Source organism: Vombatus ursinus, unplaced genomic scaffold, assembly GCF_900497805.2.
Source record: "Vombatus ursinus unplaced genomic scaffold, bare-nosed wombat genome assembly UNPS02014822.1, whole genome shotgun sequence".
In the NCBI taxonomy this organism is placed as follows: domain Eukaryota; kingdom Metazoa; phylum Chordata; class Mammalia; order Diprotodontia; family Vombatidae; genus Vombatus; species Vombatus ursinus.
In genome coordinates, this window is record NW_020954600.1 from 11,166,455 (window position 1) to 11,184,974 (window position 18,520).

The following is an 18,520-nucleotide window of genomic DNA, read 5'->3' on the forward strand; positions in this document are numbered from 1 at the left end:
GACTCTGGAGGAGAAAATGAGGCTGGTGACTTTGTACAACCCTCCCTCACTCAAATCCAATTCAATTGCAAATCATGTCATCATCTTCCTTATGTCATGGTCCTCTTCAAGAATGAAGGACAAACCATAACCTGAGTCAAAGGATATGAACAGGTAATTTTCAGATGAAGAAATCAAAACTATCTATAGTCATATAAAAATGCTCTAAATCATTAGTAATTAGAGAAATGCAAATTAAAACAACTCTGAGGTACCACTTCACCCCTATCAGATTAGCTAATATGACAGAAAAGGAAATGATAAATGTTGGAGGAGATGTGGGAAAATTGGAACACTAATGCAACTATTGGTGGAGTTGTGATCTGATCCAGCCATTTTGGAGAACAATTTGGAACTATGCTCAAAGGGCTATAAAACTGTGCATACCCTTTGATCCAGCAATACCACTAATAGGTCTATATCCCAATGTGATTTTTTTTAAAAGGGAGAAGGACCTATTTGTACAAAAATATTTATAGCAACTCTTTTTGTGGTGGTAAAGAATTGGAAATTGAAGGAAGCCCATCAATTGAAGAATGGCCGAACAAGTTGTGATATATGATTATAATAGAATACTACAGTGCTACAACAAATGATGAACAGGATGATTTCAGAAAAATCTGTAAAGACTTACTTGAACTGAGACAAAGTGAAGTCTGCAGAACCAGGAGAACATTGTACACAGTAACAGCAATAGTGTATGATGATCACCTGTGAATGACAGCTATTCTAAGCAATACGATGATCTAAGACAGTTTTAAAGGACTCATGATGAAAAATGCTATCCACCTCCAAAGAAAGAATTTATGGATTCTGAATGCAGATCGAAGCATATTATTTTTTCCTTTTTTAATGGGTTTTTTTGGTCTGTTTCTTCTTCCCAATATGACTAATATGGAAATTTAAAAAAAAAAAGGACTTGTCAAATGGCTGGATATATGGAGTAAAAGAGACAGAAATCAGAGATGACTTCAGTTTGTATGATGGGGGAGGGTGATATACTTCATAAAAAGAGGGAAGTTAGGGTAAGGGGGAGGTTGAAGGGATGATGTGAGAAATTTTCTATATCAATTTTGAATTTAACTTGCTGGGGTAGAGATCCAAGAGGAATTATCAAGTAGATAGTTAAAAATTATAAAACTGGAGCTCCAGAAGCCATCTGCATGGATAGAGGTGATGACTGTAGCTATGAGAGTGCATGAGGGCCGATTTAATACAATTCAATTTAACAAACATTTATTAAGTGTTTGTTCTTTGCAAGGCACACTTGCATAAAGTAGTGGGATCAGCAAGGAGAAAATATAGAGACAGAAGAAAGCCTAGTTTCTCGAGCTTCAATGAAGCCTGTGAGATGGCTCACGCCCATTTTTCATCAGGACTTTCTATTCCACAAGATGAACTTTGAAATAGGCAGTATGCTGCAAATGATTCTTTAATACTAAGTAACTGTATGGATAAATGCGCTTATATTTTGGTTGAATAATCACATGGATACTATAAAGATAAGTTATGCACCAGTATTCTGTGAAATTTGCTGCCTCTTTTCATCTTTTCTTTAGTTCTTTTTTCAGTCAATAAACTCTTTCCTAAAAAAATCTTTTCTAAAAACTCCTTAAATAATTCATTTTCCCCCTATCTCATCAGTTATGGAAGCACTCCATGGAAGGCTCTAGACATACTCAGTGATCAAACGGTAGCTTTGGCCCTAACTGGTCCCCATTATATTCCACTCCCAATGCATCCAATGACCTCTGACAAATCATGTGACTCCAACATGTCTATTTCTCAGTTGGTAATAACAATTATAATAATAATAATAAAGTAAAAACCCTTCTCGACACACTTAGCTAGGATTTACATAGCACGTCAGAGTTTGTGAAGTACCTTTATGAATATTATCTCATTTTATCCTTACAATAACCATAGGACATAAGTGCTATTATTATCCCCATTTTATTGATGAGAAAACTGAGGCAGAGGTTATGACTTGCCTCAGGTCACATAGTAGCTGTCTGAGGCAGGATTTGAATTCAAGTCTTCCTGACCCCGGGGTCTAGTATTCTATCAACTACCTCCTATTTGCTGCTTCCCAATTATAGCTGAGGTGAATTGAATAAAAGCATGTTATTGACTAGGTGACCACAAAATGACAGTGTCATGGGATAATTCAGGTTTTATAAGGAAAAGTTGGATTGGGCACATTGGCTCACTTAACAAATAACAGCAGTAATAAATAGATTAATTAACTAATGGATAAATAAATTTTCTTTGTATGGCACTAGAGAGGGATAGCATGGATATAATGCTATACGTGCAGTTAGGAAGCCCTGGGTTCAAATCCTACCTCCAACACATTGTTGTATAACCATGGGCAAGTCACTTCACACCATGGACCGAAGGCAGCTCTTTGAAACTATAAACTATGGTCGAGTTTGCCAATTTTGTTGGTGAAATTGCCACACTGATGAAATAACAGACCCTTGACATTTGTCAAAATGGCACTTACTAGTTTCAGAGGACGTCATGCTGCTAGGTCCTGATTAGTGCTAATAATGAATCCCATGAAACGGCAACATTATTTGAATTTCTCCTATATATTTCTATTGGACTGGGACCAATCACCACATTTTACATGATTATAACTCAGACACATTTAAATATATGTGTCTACTTCATGGGAATGATTATTCACACTAATACGTATTGTATTTGATCTTCACAATGACCCTATGAAGTATGTCATTCAACATTATTACTCACATTTTACAAATGAGGAAAATGAGGCTCAGAGAAATTATCTGACTTGTCAAAGTTGGTAGAGCCAAGGCTTGAACCCAGGTATTCTGAGTGTAGTATGGAGAGAGGGGACTGTTTCATTTGTGTTTTTTTTTTTAATTCATTGCTTGGCACATAGTAAACTCCTAATAAATGCTTGTTGATTAATTGATTTGGGAAGCTAGTTTAGTACAGTAAATAGCATGGACCTTTCTTGGGTTCAAATCCCACCTCCCACATTTACTTTGTGTGAGACCTTAGGCAAGTCACCTACATTTCCTAAGTCTCAGTTTCCTCATCTCTAAAAATGAGGAGGTTGCCCTACATGGCTTCTGAAGTCCCTTCAAGCTCTCAAACAATTTATTATCTATAATTCTAGTTCAGCCTTCTTTCCACTACACTATTATGCCTTGCTAGCATGAAATATTAATTGTGCCTTTGCAGAAAGGTGGAAAAAAAAGACAGAAGATCATATCGGTCAACACCTCTGAATACATTTCCTTCAGCCAGGCTTTTGCCCTCTGAGGTTTTTTGAAAAGCTTAAATTACCTGGCAAATGATACTTCTTCCAGGGACATTTGTCTAGCTGCTAATCTAGAGGTTTGTTTGTTTGTTTGTTTGTTTTTAATTTACTTTAAAAACCACAACCCTAAAGCTCTTCTTGCTAAGGCAGGAACCTGAGGATTTGTGGGCTGGTTTATTTAGGACATAATTACAGAGAGAATATTGACACCAAGTGGGGTAGGGGTGGCACAAGATTTCAGTACAACATAATGTAAGTGTCTAAGAGTTTCATTCCCCTTCCAAGCATTTTATTAATGAACCAAAGATCTTGTGTGCCTTATTATATTACAATGTGAATCAAAACAAAATAAGGCCATGCAATTTCCAACAGATTCTATTTGCTTAGAGAAATGGCAGTATCACTTAACATGTGGTTTTTTTTTTCATCCAAACAACAATAACATGTTCTCCAAGTGTAGCCAATGCTGGCTTTCTCTGAACCAGCTCAAAGTGAGAGACAGATGAGACACCTGTTTCAGTTCCTGGAAAAAAAATGACAAGGTATCACCTTCAACGGCCACATTGCACCAAGGTTTACCAGACTTGCCACCTTGCCCCTCACCCCAACTTTGCAACCTTGTTGGACCTCTTGACAACCACTTATGGCTCTCAGCATGGATGGACAGGTAATGGCCACCTGAGCTGACCAGAAAAACCTCCAAATCACCAACAGGTGGCACCATCTTTCAACAGACAGACTTCAAAAGAAAGGCAGCCCCTGACGCCCACCTGTGTCAACCGTCACTCACCCACAAGAGAGCGTTCGGTGGTGGGAATGCCCCCACTATCTGGAGCTTTTATCTCCGGGAAGCTGTTCTTGTGGGGTCGAGAGGGATGGCTGTCAAAAGTTTCTCTGCCTTTCATGTCGAGGTTGCACCACTACAAAGGGAACCTGCAGCCATCTGTGCAACAACATTCAGGTACCAAAGGGAGCTGGCGTGGGCAAAGAACTCTGCTTTCTAAGGTGGCCATGTCTCTCACCTCTTGGAGCAGCAATGGTCTACAGATCAGAATCAGACACTTTTTCAGACACGGTCAATGTGTTGCTGTACTTTGCTTGACTGTGCTTTTTTGTTACAATGAAGGGCGCTGAATTTAGGGAGGGGGGAGATAAATTAGTGGTTAGTGATGAAGATGTAGAAAAAGAAAAAAGCATCAATACTGCATCAAAATATACACCAAATATCGAGTTTCTTGCCTTTTCACTAGGTGACAGAAGGGGCAGAGAAGAGAATTTGGAGCTGAAAATATTTTTCTAAAAAGAAAAATACACCAAAGACAACAAAAAGAAGATCAGAAGGGGATATAAACAGGATCTCATTTTTTTTCAATGTTCTCTTTTTTAAAATTTTTCTTCAAAATACATGTAAAAACAATTTTTAATTTTCTTTTTTTTTAATTAAAATTTATTGACATCTTTTGTTTCTTCCAATATGTCACTCTACCATTACCTCCACTCCAGGCTATCCCTTATAACAAAGTAGGGGTGGTGTTGGAGTGGGGGTGGGGGGAATTAGTTCATCCTAACCAACACATCAAAAAAAGTTTGATATTACTGTGCAGTGTTCCATACCCATAGCCCCTGTTCTTTGCAAAAAAAGTGGTGGAGGGTAGGTGCTGTCTTACAGCTTTTGGGGAGAAGCAAGCTTGATCATTATAAGTCTGCAGCACTCCATTTCAATTGTTTTGTTATTGCTTTTCCATTGCATTGTTAGGGTCTTTATGTATGTTGTTTCCCCAGTTGTTCTTACTTTACTTTTTGGCATCAGTTCACATATCTTCCCATGTGTCATATATTCATCATACCCATTATTTTGTTTTTAAACAACACAGATATTCCATTGCATTCAGGTTTTATAATTTATCCAACCATTCCTCAGCTAATGGATATCTACTCCCCCCCCCCCGCCCCTTCATTCCTTTGTTACTACCAAAAAAAAGTGTTGTTATAAATATTTCAATGTACATGGAACCTTCCTTTTTACATTGCTCTCCTTTGGGTACATAGCTTGCAGTGGAATTTCTGAGTCAAAGAATATAGACATTTTAGTCACTTTCTTTACATAATTTCAAATCGCTTCCTAGAATGGTTGCACCAATTCACATCCCCATCAATCATACATTAGTGTACCCACCTTGCCACAACATCAGCTCTAAAACTGATTATTCCTATCTTTCCTCAATCTATTCTCTATCTGTTCCTATACTCTGCTAATTTACTGGGTCTGAGGCAAACTCTTATCTTGTTAAATTTAATACACATTTTTAAAAATAAACTCTGTAACAGACATTCATGGTTTCACATACAATACTTGTGGCTGTTGTTCTCTGTATGTGGAAATGTTTATACTAATTAACAATTAAGTTCATAGTAAAAATATAATTTAAAAAGGATAAATACACTCATGGAAAAATAAATAGTGGGCATACATGGACTGATCTGAGGATGTTTTACCAACCAAATGTATGACCAAGATCACAGAGAGGCTTTTTCATTTGAAAGAAACACTCAAAATCACCTGGTCCAACAACCTCATTTTAAAGAGAAAAAGGCACATTAACAAGGTCACAAAGATCACACAGCAGAGTAGGGATTTGAACCCATGACTTCCTGATGCAAATCCAGTGCTCTTTTCACTATACTATGATTCCTCTAATATGTTTCTCCATTAGAAACAATGCAGCCTCTAAAAACAGAGAGAATCCTCTTAAGTTTTCTCATCAGCTTAGCTATGTATTTTTAAAGGATATATGAAAGAGTCATGAAATGGGCAAAGTATGAAATAAAGCATTTGAATTGTATTGTATTTGAAAGCTGTATTGATTTATCCAGCAATATTAAGCTGATACAAATATATGCCTCTCTGGGGTGCTTTAAAGTAATCCCTACAGTACCCAAGATGGTGTTGACCATACAGTGGGCACTTAATACTTAATTGATTTGTTGTGTTATTATCATTATTAATACTGTTATGAGCTTGGGGAAAATGTCTCATATGGGAATGCTTACTGCCAGGTTTTCTATGTTTCTTCCCCATTGCTAATACAGCCACTTTGGAATTGGTTAAATAATTGGTGTAGTGTGGCCTATTCAAGCTCCCTTTCAGCAAAAAGAGAAGCATTTGGGTAGTAACACTCTCCATGGTCCTGGCAAATGATAAATATTTTATAAATGGAAAAGGACCTGATTGCCTTGGATTTACTAGAAAAAGAACACCAAAAGAGGTCACATTTCTAGGAGGTAGTGTTGCCTGGTGGATAGAGTACTAGACTTGGAGTCAGGAAAATCTGAGTTTGAATGTTACCTCAAGACACTTCCTGGCTATGTGACAGTGATATAGGTATTTCACCACTCTGAGCTTCAGTTTCCTTAGCTGGGAATAATAGTAACACCTACCTCACAGAACTGGAATAAGAATTAAATGAAATAACACGTAAAGCACTTGGCAAATCTGTGAGTGCTATCTATTATCCTTTAGTGCTGACTCTCATGGCAGACAGAAGTTTCCTAGGTGCTTCAGCGGGCCCTTCCAATTCTAGCTCTATAAGCCTTAGACCCATCTTATAAAGCAATACAGCCTTGAGTTCCACAGTGTTGGAGCCAAGACTCGAAGCGGTCTCCCTTGTTCCTACATCCTGCTTATTCTCCAATACATTGCCCTGACATAAGGTCATTTTCCCAGAACAAAACAACCCCAATCAAGCTTTTTGTTTCACACCTCAACCCCTCACCTGCAATATAAGATACAGAGGCAGGGACTTTTGGTAACCAAAAACCTATACCCAAATACTGTGTACCTGCATTTAGACAGCCAGGTGCCAAAAACGTGGCTTTTTTTTTTAACGTCTCTATGTTACATTTTAAAATAGGGCACAGGGCAGAGCGGGAGCAGTTGGTACACAAAGAACCACAGATTGAGAAAATTATGTTCCTCAAGGAACAAAAATGGAGTTGATAAAAACCTAATACTGTATTACTCTATTACACAGCCTTGCAGGATCACTAAATCTAGAGCTGAAAGGGACCTGAACATAGGTATCATTGTTTTTCTGGGAAATAAAAGAAAGACCAGTGCAGGGGGGTGGGGGGAAGGTCAGTACAAACCCTGGGGAAATTTGAAACCAAATTAGCATTTGTTCTTAACAGAGCCACATTGTGTGGTGGCCTAGCAGAAGTCATCCTTAGTGCCAGTAGCAGGATGCTACTATTATGAGAAAGGATTCAAAATCTGTGGGGATGCTCAATTCAACAAGCATTTATTAAGCACATACTATGTGCAAGACAAAGGAAAAAATCAAGAGTCCTTACCCAGCAGAAGTTTCCCTTCTAGTCCTTCTCCATAAACAACAAAAATCACTTGTCTTCTTTGATGGAGTTCAAATGTCATAGATGTCATAGAATCTTAGAGTTGGGAGGAACTCTGAGCACCATCCAGTTCAACCCCTTCATTTCACACATGTCAAAACTGAAACCCAGGGTGGGGAAATGATTTGGCTAACATGGCAAAGAATGTTAGTAGCAGAGCAGTAATCCTATGGCTTCTAAAGTCCAAAAATCATACACTCTCATAATCATACATGAGATGGTATGTAACTCAGGAACGCCAATTTCATATCTCCCCCAGGATCTAGCCAAGTGCTCAGTATACAGTAGGTACTTTAAAATGTTGAATGATAGATCACAAAGTACTTTTGAAAACTGTTCCCTCCCCCTCTGCTCCCCTGATCATGCACAATAAATAATAATAATAATAAAACAAAAATTTCACAGTCTTTACAAAATTCAAATCCTTCCCAGGTTTTCCTCTCCTTGCAGGGGAGAAAATGAAGCTGGGAGTAATTAGTGGCTTTTTTTCTGCCTGGTTGTTTAAACACCCTAATTACTTCAAGCGCCATTTACCGCCATTTGCGCAAAGCTATCCTTTGAAAATACTTTTCAATCTCAAGTAAAATTGATGCTAATTTCTTTCTGAGAACATAGCCAATATTAACACAATTTTAAGAGTTATTGGATTTATTTTTTAATCTTAACAAGGATGCCAATATTCCAAGTACTCACAACGGAGATAGCAATGTAATGTGATCTGATGTGGAACCAGCAAAAATATCTGGAGAAATGCTGCATTGCTATGAAAAGGCAGTGCATTACATAACTAAGCATGATGTGCTTTAACCTATATTGCTAGCTTGCCACACTTTGTCAGGAAATACAATAGACTGAATTTTCTCGTACTCCTCCAAGCAAAAACAAACTCTCATGAATTAGAATGATACTATTTATCTATAAATGTGTTTGTTTTGTTTTTACAGTTATTGGAATTCCTTGTTCCCATTCCTTCTTCAGGAAATCAAAGTCCATATGACATCTTAAACTGCTTTTTCGTTAACTTCTCTTCCCCAAGTCAGACAGATTTTGGCATCATGAAATTAATCCTTTATTTCCATAACGAAAGTAAGAAAATATAATTTGAGAGGAACATAGAATTGTCCATTGACTGCACTTGTTTCAAGAATCAGTTTAAATGTTATTATCCATTGTGTTAAAGGTCTCAATGTATTGGTCCTTTCCAATTCACAAACATCCAAGTTACAAACCTCCCTTATATACAAATAGCTGCCCTGGCCTGGGACTCAATTCTCCAGACCTCTCTTCCACTCCAGAGTGCCTGAGATCCCCTTCCTCTCCTCACTGCCGCTGCAGATATCACAGTCCTTTCCTAATACTTTGAGACTCCCATAGACCCATCTCCCTTTTGCTATGGAGTCAGCCAAAAGAGAGGTTTTGTTCATTCAGTTTAAAAAAAAGGCACTTTGAAAAAAATGAATAAATAAATAAATAAAGGCACTTAGGAGGCTGAAGACCTTAAAGGTCAAGGTTACTGCTGGGGCCACAATGGGTTTGGGGATCATAGATTAGGGAACTCAAAGGGAAATTTAATCCAATCTTATTTTACATATGAGGGAACTAAGGTTCAGAGTGTTTATGTAAATTTCCCAAATTCACACAGTAAATGAGGATTTGAACCTAGGTCCTCTGCCTCTAAATTCAGTCTTCATTCCACTGCACTGTCTTACCTCTCTGAAATTCCTGGCACCCCTCCTGAGTTAGAATTCTGAATGAGTGTTCACAATGGCTGTCTCTCAGTCTGGCTTATGTGGCCTTCTGTCAGCAGAACTGGAAACCAAACCATCACATACAACATTGTTTCTATAGGAAAATGTGCTTCAAGTTCCAAACAAAGGTATTTATAAAACAATCTTCTTGAAACACTATCCTTCAACAAATTGATTTCTGCCTGTACAGCCCTTATCCAGGGTGATACATTTTGTACTATTGTAAAATAGCAGGGCATTATTTTCATAAAACATATATGAATACAAAGTATCAGCGCCTCTTGAGCTTGATTCCTGGAGTTTAAACAGAGGTAGAATTAACCTGGAAACACTTGCATGGACTGATGCTGAGTGAAGAGAGCAGAACCAGGCAAACATTGCACATAGTTTCAGCCACATTGTACGATAACTAACTTTGATAGACCTAGCTCTTCTCAGCAATTCAAGGATATATGGCATCTCCAAAAGTCTCATGATGGAAAATGCTATCCACATCCAGACAAAGAACTATGGAGTCTGAATGCAGATTGAAGCATACTATTTGCTCTCTTTTTCTTCTGTTTTGTTTTTTTTTCTTCTTTCTTGTGGTTCCTCCTATTGGTTCCAATTCTTCTTTACAACATGACTAAAGTGAAAATATGTTTAATAGGAATGTATATTTACAGCCTATACCAGATTGCATGTCGTCTTGAGGGGGAGAAAATTTGAAACTCAAAAGCTTGTGGAAGTGAATGTTGAAAACTAAAAATAAATTAATAAAAAAACAGGTGGAATTGAAGGAGTGCTAGAGAACTGCTTTGGTTCAGAGCCTGGAGTCCATGAGCTTTGATAGGTAAATAGATACATAGACAGAGATAGAGATATATATGTAGTATATCATGTGTATATGTATATATTATAATTTATATATAATGTATACTTGTATATATAATACATAAACACATGCAATATGTATATAACACACATACACACATATACATATACACATATAGACACATATATTTAAATAAATTTCATTATAACTTATTGCCTTTGTAATCCTAATTATTTTATTTTATATATTTAAAATATTTTGTGAAAGGGTACGTCGGCTTCACCAAAAAGACCCATAATAGGAAAAAAATTAAGAACTCTTGATTGTTGTTGCTGTTGTTTTTTAAGAGGCACTATAAATATCCATCATCAATAAGAATTCAAGCTGATGATCAGGAAAAGGACAACAGAGAAACACAGAGTTGGTATGAGCAGGCTAGCACACATTATAACCATGGAATTCCTGCAGAGAAGTAGATAAAAGGTAGTATCAGAAAAAAAGTATGACTGAGAAATTGGGCAGAACACATAGTGAAAAGAAGAGATAATGGTGGGCTCCTTTGGGAACTATGTAGTGTCTAGAGCCTTAGGTGAAGGCCCCTAGCAGGGTCTGTGACAAATTGGTGAGAGTACAGACAGGTGTTACACAGATTGGGCGGGCAAAGCTGAACAAGTTGGACCCACATCGATGAGATCCCAGATTCACTGAAATATCGAAGTCAATTCCTTGAAAGCAGGGCTATGTCTCGCTCATCTTTGACTGCTGTATTCATGATGGCTGTTTCTCAGTGTGGCTTATGTGGCTACACAGCAACACACACACAGTGTCTCACTTGTATGGCTTAGAAGTTCAAAATACATTGGTTGAGTAAGTGGGTGAATGAAGGAATGAACTTGATTTCAAGACCTAGAAGCCAAGTTAGAACTTTTCCTCTTCCTACCAATCCTCTCTAATTTATTTTTTCCTTGCCTGTTTTCCATTATTCATTAGTCCCCACTTTAAGAAATCTGCTATCATATTCCCAGCATATACCTGTCTGAAGGGAATGCTAGCTCAAAAAAACAAAAATTTTCCACAATGATCACAAAAGGATAACAAAGTTTTCTATGTCACTCATACTCCTAAATTCTCATAGAAAGAACATCTATGTATATGTATGCATCTGTTTCACCCTGAGAACTCCCCCCACTCTTTTGAGCTCTTCAACCTTGTCAACCTTTAGAATATATGTGTGTGTGTGTGTGTGTGTGTGTGTGTGTGTGTGTGTGTATCAGCCTGGTTCTAATTCTGAACTTCCTTAAAGGAAGTAAGATCTAAGTTCAGGAATGCAAAATAATTAGCTTATGTAATCTTCCAGGTTTCTCTTCCATACATGGATGATGATTCCCCCCCCCAAAAAAAACCTGTTTATGTATTTGTACCCCCCACAACATTTCTTTTGCTTATTCAATTGCTTCTGGGAAACCTGCAGATGCGTCTGGAGTATTTTTGCCATTTGTTATCTCGCTTAACATCGTAATATGATGATACAGCAACCAACAAAACTACAAGTCTTTCGTTGAAAAGCCCTCAAGGATATATAGTGCATTCCTAGGAAAATGACTAGAAGATGCTTCTTGAGAAAGGAGGGAAATCCAATGTCAGGGCTGAGCGTTACCCTTCACGAAGCACAATGTGAATGACAGGAATGCCTCTGATTTGAATGTTCAGTGTAGGCTGCCAAAGAGAATCAGCTGAGACAGATGTGACAGAGTGCAGGCTGACGTGTTGGCCTTGGAGCTGAATTTCTCTGTTCTGGCCAGTTGGCATTACCACTTTCACATTTTTTTCAAGGTACTTTGGGAAATTTGATGTGTTTCTCTCCCATTGAGTCTGTTTCACTCAGATGCTTCTTTCTTCCTCTCATTCCCGATTCATCTGACCTAAACCAACACTTGCCCCGTCAAGGTGGGCTCTATCAATCAAAGCAAGACCGTGCTAGTGCCAAAGATGTGAGGCTCCAATTTGTGAACCAGCCTGAAACAAATGACTTTCTCTGTAAGTGTAATGCTGCCTTCTTTGATTCCTGGAATTTCTCAGCAGGGAGCGGCAATCCTGGGACGTGACACCTCTCTACCACCATCATTCTCCTCCTCACCAATTCCAAGTCAAAGCCGGTTTTCACTCCAAGGGTTTTTAATTCATTCATTCATTCAAGTGGAAAGTTTTTTCCAATATAACTTTTCTCAAAAAATCAAAAATGTAAAAAAAAAAATCAAAAATGTTGTAGAGGGGATTTTGTGTTTCAGATACAAGTTGGACCAGACAACCTCAAAGGCAAGTGTTCTTAACCTGCAGTACATGGACCCCTAAGAGGTCTATGGATAAATCTGAAAGGGCCCGTACACTTGGATGGGAAGAAATTACATCTTTATTTTCACTAAATTTTGATCTTTTTTGTAATCCTATGTATTTTAATTTATCCATTTAAAAGTATTATTCTGAGGAACCCATAGGCTATACCAGACACCAGAGGGTCCAGAAAAACAAAAATAGTGAAAAACACCTCTGTTCCAATCATGATCCCACAAGATGATTATAGGGAAATCAAGTGAGGTCATCAGGCACAGCTATTACACATACAGAAATGCACCAAAAGATGCCAAGAAGAAAGAAGCTGGAAAATAGCAGAGTTTCAATATACGTAGTCCAACAGACAAAGTTTTCCTTATTATCTGCTATGCCAAATGAGAGAGGGAGTTGTCTACAGAAATGTCCCCAACACACACACAAAGCAAAATATTATGACCTTACTCTTTCTATTAACACAAAGACAGTATAGCCAAGTGGCTAGAGGGTCAGCCTTGGCATCAGGATTCCCTGGGTTCAAATCCCGCTCTTCATACAACCTGGCCAGATAGCCCTGAATGTTCGAACACTGGCCCTCCCAGGGCTTTAGGCAACCCTCTAAAACCCTAAATTGCAGAGCAGTCAGTGAACATCATTGTGAGAGGGAATTTCCATACTCAGAATGAAGTACGCTGAAGAAATAATAGGTCCAGGTAAACTTCCTATTCTTATTCTAGAGGCAGTCTGCTGGTACAGTGGTCATAGAGTCAGAAAGACCTAAGTTTGAAAAAACCGGCAGCCAGTGACAGGAAAGGACTTGTAAATGACAGAGCTTGAATCCCACTGAGATCCTGACTTCAAATCCTGTACCGCCCTGTCTCTCAGGTGCTCCAGCAATGTAGGTGCAGTGGGAGAGGGGGACAGGACTGAGAATAAGCATTACTGAGCACCTACTATGGACCGGGCACCGTGCAAAGTGCTTTTTACAAAAATTATCTTGTTGCGTCCTCCCAACAACCCTGGGAGGTGGTGCTGCTAGTATCCTCATTATACAGCTAAGGAAAGTGAGGTAGACAGAAGTAAAGTGATGTGCCCAGGGTCACACAGCTAGTAAAAGTATGAAGCTGGACTTCAGCTCGGGCCTTCCTGGCTCCAGGCCCAGTGCTCTGGGCACTAGGCCACCAGTTGCCTCTGCTAAGGACAGAATATAGAATCTCAAGTCTCTATGCTTTTACTTCACACAATTAGAATTTGTTTCACCCCTTGCATTTCTACCTCCAGCATCTAACATAGTGCCTGGCACAGAACAGGGGTTTAATAAAGACTTAAGGATTAATGACTGATTACTCCCTATCACTTTCCACAATAGTTTCCTATGTATATTTCTTGACTCCCTAAGTATATTATAAGCTTCTCGAAGAGTTCTTATAACTTCCATTTCACTTCCCAAAATAGAAATGTGCTAGCCACTTAATGACTCTATGTTGATTTTTAAACTCTCAAATATTATCACAGTTACTCAAATATCAACACAACTGCACAATAACATCACAAATACACCACAAATAATGCTCTCAAAACCTCACTCAATCATTGCTCCAGTCATGCAATGACTCAGATTCTGTTTCTCTGTCTCTCTCTCTCTCTCTCTTTCTGCACCCCCCCCCTTGCTGTCTCTTCTCCTGCTTTACTCAACATCTCCTTATCCGTCTCTGAATCTTCCTGGCCCCCTCCTCATCCTCCTGCACTCACCCCTTCACAGGGACTCACTCCTTAAATATTCCCACGTATTTGGTTGCATGTGCTTTTCAATTCAATTCAACAACCGTTAAGTTGCTACTATACCAGGTACTACGCTAGATCCTGGAAGTTATAAGGATAAAAATAATACAATTCCTGGCCTTAAGGAACTCACATTCTACTGGAGGGGAGTGGGGACAGGCACACACAGCAAACATACAGTTACAACAGATATTGTTGGTAATATACAACGGTTGGCTTGTCTTTTATTTTAAAATTACTTGATAAGAACAAGAGAAAAAGGAAACAGGAAACTAGTCTTACAAATCAGTTACTGGTTCTTAGGCCTCCTCGTCAAGGTTCAGTCTACTTTGGCTGGACGTTTCTATAATTGTCTTCATCTCTTCACTAGAGAACTTGGGGGTTAGCATCACACTGTCATAGTCAAAATTTTCATCAAGTGAGAATGGCTGAACTTCATCCCCAGGAACCTGAGATAATAAGGGGGAAAAAGAGACATGTTTCATATGCAGAAATGATATTAAAGGAAGATACAAAAAGTTGAAACCATATACTACCTATCAATATTTAATTAAACTTTTTTTAGACTTCAGCACTCTCAACTGATTAAGCTGTTTTTAAGTAAAAGAATAAATTCAATTATTCAATTTGACCTAATTTAAGCCTCTTAATAGGCCCCATTTGTACTATACTGTATCTGAATGAATATCATTAACTAATTTGGCTCCAGGCAAAGAATCAGAAAGTCTCTCCTGCACATATCCATTCCATTTTTACCAGTCGTAGTAGCAAGGCTGCAAGGCTACGGGAAAATTAGAATTTATGCTAAATTGTGAGCATATATGCCTTCAGCTCAAGTCTAAACTGTTCTTTGACCAACACCTAAAAATGATTTGTCTCAATGAAAGGCATTCTTCAAGAATGGATATAGTGCATTCTATTTATGTACATATTACATATCCTCAGATAACAGCTATACCCAGACAAAAGGAGAAATTGGGAAACTCCAATCGCATCTGATTACAATGTCCAGATGACTTTTTCCCTGTACCCAAAACATGAATAAACTAGAGGTTTGGGGTTTTTTATGCATACAATAAGGGTGGCTGAAAAGAAGTGTAATAAATTATCCCTCCTCATTCATGATTCATGATCTTTAAAAGGCATGCTTAGTAAAAAGATACAGGATAAAAAAATATCCTCAGTAAATGACCAGAAAGACCCTGCTTCCACTCTCACTGATGCTTCTCCTCAGCTCTTTACAAAGGCCCATGTGTACTGTGGGTAACACAAGGAAGGATCAGCACCTTGTGTGTAGGTAGAATGAGGACAGCCAACATCTGGGGTTGCTGCAATGATCGAGGACTATGGCTAATGCATGAGTGTATAACAACAACATGAGATGGAGTTATCTTCCAAGGTTGCTGTGCAGACCCAGCAAACGCTGAGTCAGCTCTGGAGTATCTTCAAAGAAAAGTACCTAGCTCAGAAATGACTGGGTGTGGGGCAGCTAGGTGGCACAGTGGATAAAGCACTGGCCCTGAAGTCAGGAGGACCTAAGTTCAAATCCAGCCTCAGACCAAACTGTGTGACCTTGGGCAAGTCACTTAACCCCAATTGCCTCACCAAAAAAAAAAAATGACTGGGTGAAACTCAGATTGAAAAGAAGTCAGGAAAAGGGCAGTTTCCTTCCTCCTCCACACCAGTTATTCAGCAAGGCAGCCCCCACACAAACAGCAGTTCTGCTCATTTGTTCTCCAGGATTTAGTTGCACAACTTTGTAAATCATCATCCTGCCCTAGTAAAACCATCCAAGTAAAACCATCCAAGGTGAGGCCAGACTTCTCTTCCAGAGCTACCTACAGAGCACATTTCAGCAGCTTTCCTCTTCCCCGAAATGCCAAGTAAAAAAGAAAATGGACAGCAACGATGCAATGGATCTTTGTAAGAAAAAGCCTCTTTCACACGGTGAAGTATTCCTATCACGTGCCACAAAACAGTAACACCATAATATCAGACCATTAAACCTAAAAGCTATGTAAGATGCCAATCAATTCAATGCCCTCATTCTACAGATGAGAAAACTGAGGCTCAAAGAAAGGAAATGACTTGCCCAGGGACATAGAACTTTTTACGAGCAAAGCCAAGACTTGCTCCAAGATTTCTTGGTGCCCAGGCCAAGGTTCTTTACAAAAGGCTCTGTGACTTCTCAGCCTTTTTAAACATTCAGCTCTATACAGGAAAGAAACCAGGGCAATCAGATTGAGAGATGAAGGGCTCATTCATCTTGGCCTTCTCTGTGCACCACTCTTGTCACAACAGGCAAACTGATCACATGGCAATTGATCAATAGCTTGTCCTAAGCAGGCTAAAATACATATGGAGCCAGACCTTCTTCTTGCTGTCAGACAGGAGCACCCTCTTTTTAAATGGAAGCAGTACCTGCTTTCCCTTCAATATTTTCATTCTAATGTTTAAATATTTCTTTCTTGGACCACATGGTTTTCTCCATCAGTCATATAGTGTTGATCATAGCAAAAGCAAGGATTGTTTGTGGCAATTCAGTAAAGAGAATTCTAGAAAAAGGATTATTCTCACACCCTGAAAGCTGATATTACTCTAAGAGCTATAAATGTTTTCTCCACTTAGAAAGAAGAGTCATTAACAGCAACTGTTGCTAGATTAATTTCCTGGGCAATCAATTAAAGGATGAAATTAAAAAGTATGCAGCCAAGAACAGTCATAGATTATCATATTTCTGTGCCAAAATATGACACTCAGTAGTTTTTAAACAAGTTTAATTTTCGATGTCAGAACTGCTGGACGTTGTACCAAAGCCAATACAGCCTTTTAAGAAAAGGACCTTCTAAGGAATAGCTATGCTAAATTGCGAGATCTTCCTTCCTTAAACACAAATAGACTTTTGCGACAGCTGTGGACTGTTCCATTCATTCGGCAGACCAACTGGGAATTATACAATAAGTGACTAGACTGTTCATACCACTGGCCCCAGTGACCCAACTACCTCGAGGAAGACAAAGACAGAAAGAAAGGGACATTATATACCAAACTATTCATAGCAGTGTGCTTTGTGGAGCCAAAACCTGGAAAAACTGAAAAATGGCTCAAAATATAATGGTTTATTAAGGGATATTACTGTGCACTAAGAATTGGTTAATTCAGAAAAACATGGGAAGATTTATATGAACTGATGCAAAATGCTATAAGCAAAACCAAGAGAACAACATGCCTACAACAATATAAATGAAAAAGATGAATAAAATTGAAGTCAAATGCTAAGTAACTGAAAAACCAATGAAGGTGCTAGAGAACAGATAGGGAAACATATTCCCTTTTGCAGTAAAAAAAAAAAAGCTGAGGAAAGCTAGGATGGAGTACTGTGTACATAATGAAACTGATTATCTTTTGCAGAGGATATTTTTGCTTAATATTTTTCTTTGCCACAAGGAAGGGCTCCATCTAGTGCTGAGGGAGGGTTTAAAAGAACCACGATACAAAGACAAAAGGCATCAATAAAACAGTTATATTTTGACAAAATAATACACTTGATCAGTGTGAAATGTTCTTTGAACAAAGACTAAAATTACCTCACCTCTACCACCACAACAGTGAGGTACCTCATTTTCTCTTTCGTTACAAGTATTAGGTACATTGGATACATATTGGACACATACCCATCTAGAAGGGTAGTTCCGAAAAAAGTTATCTAACAATCTCCATTTTAATTATTTTTGTGAACATGCAAATGAATGAATTAAAATTCTGCCCCCAAAAGGATATCTATGTGTGCATATATGTGTGTATGTATATGTAGACAGAGATACAGATATACATTCAAAGTGAAATTGGATATAAATGTAACGTCCAGCCTACAGCCCTGCGGCATCCCTGGTAGAAGTGTTTACGATCCAATGCAGCAGCATCTCTTCTGAGGAAGGCTTTCGGGGTTCTCCTTTCAAGCTTTCGTTTGTTTCAGCCTCCTATGTAAGGAGAATGTACCTTTAGACTACAAACTGAAATTCTAATTTATTTCAAAGGAAAGAATTTGCACAGTAGAACACTGAATCCCCTGCCACTGAACAAAAAAACAACTGTGAACCCAAG

At 38.4% G+C, this 18,520-nt stretch overlaps 1 protein-coding gene across 4 annotated transcripts in view; it reads right to left on the minus strand.

Annotated features, from left to right (window-relative positions):
• Positions 1–3,734: 3,734 nt before the first annotated feature.
• CUNH11orf74 (chromosome unknown C11orf74 homolog) overlaps positions 3,735–18,520 on the minus strand; it is a 103,212-nt gene continuing 88,426 nt past the window's right edge. For 3 of the 4 annotated variants that reach the window (XM_027837825.1, XM_027837823.1, XM_027837824.1), the window contains one exon: positions 14,616–14,865. In XM_027837825.1, the coding sequence (XP_027693626.1) occupies positions 14,716–14,865 (150 nt within the window). In that variant the 3' untranslated portion in view covers positions 14,616–14,715. Of the gene's footprint in view, positions 3,861–4,127; positions 4,379–14,615; positions 14,866–18,520 lie in introns of those variants that run through there. The other variant, XM_027837822.1, reaches the window with a different exon arrangement.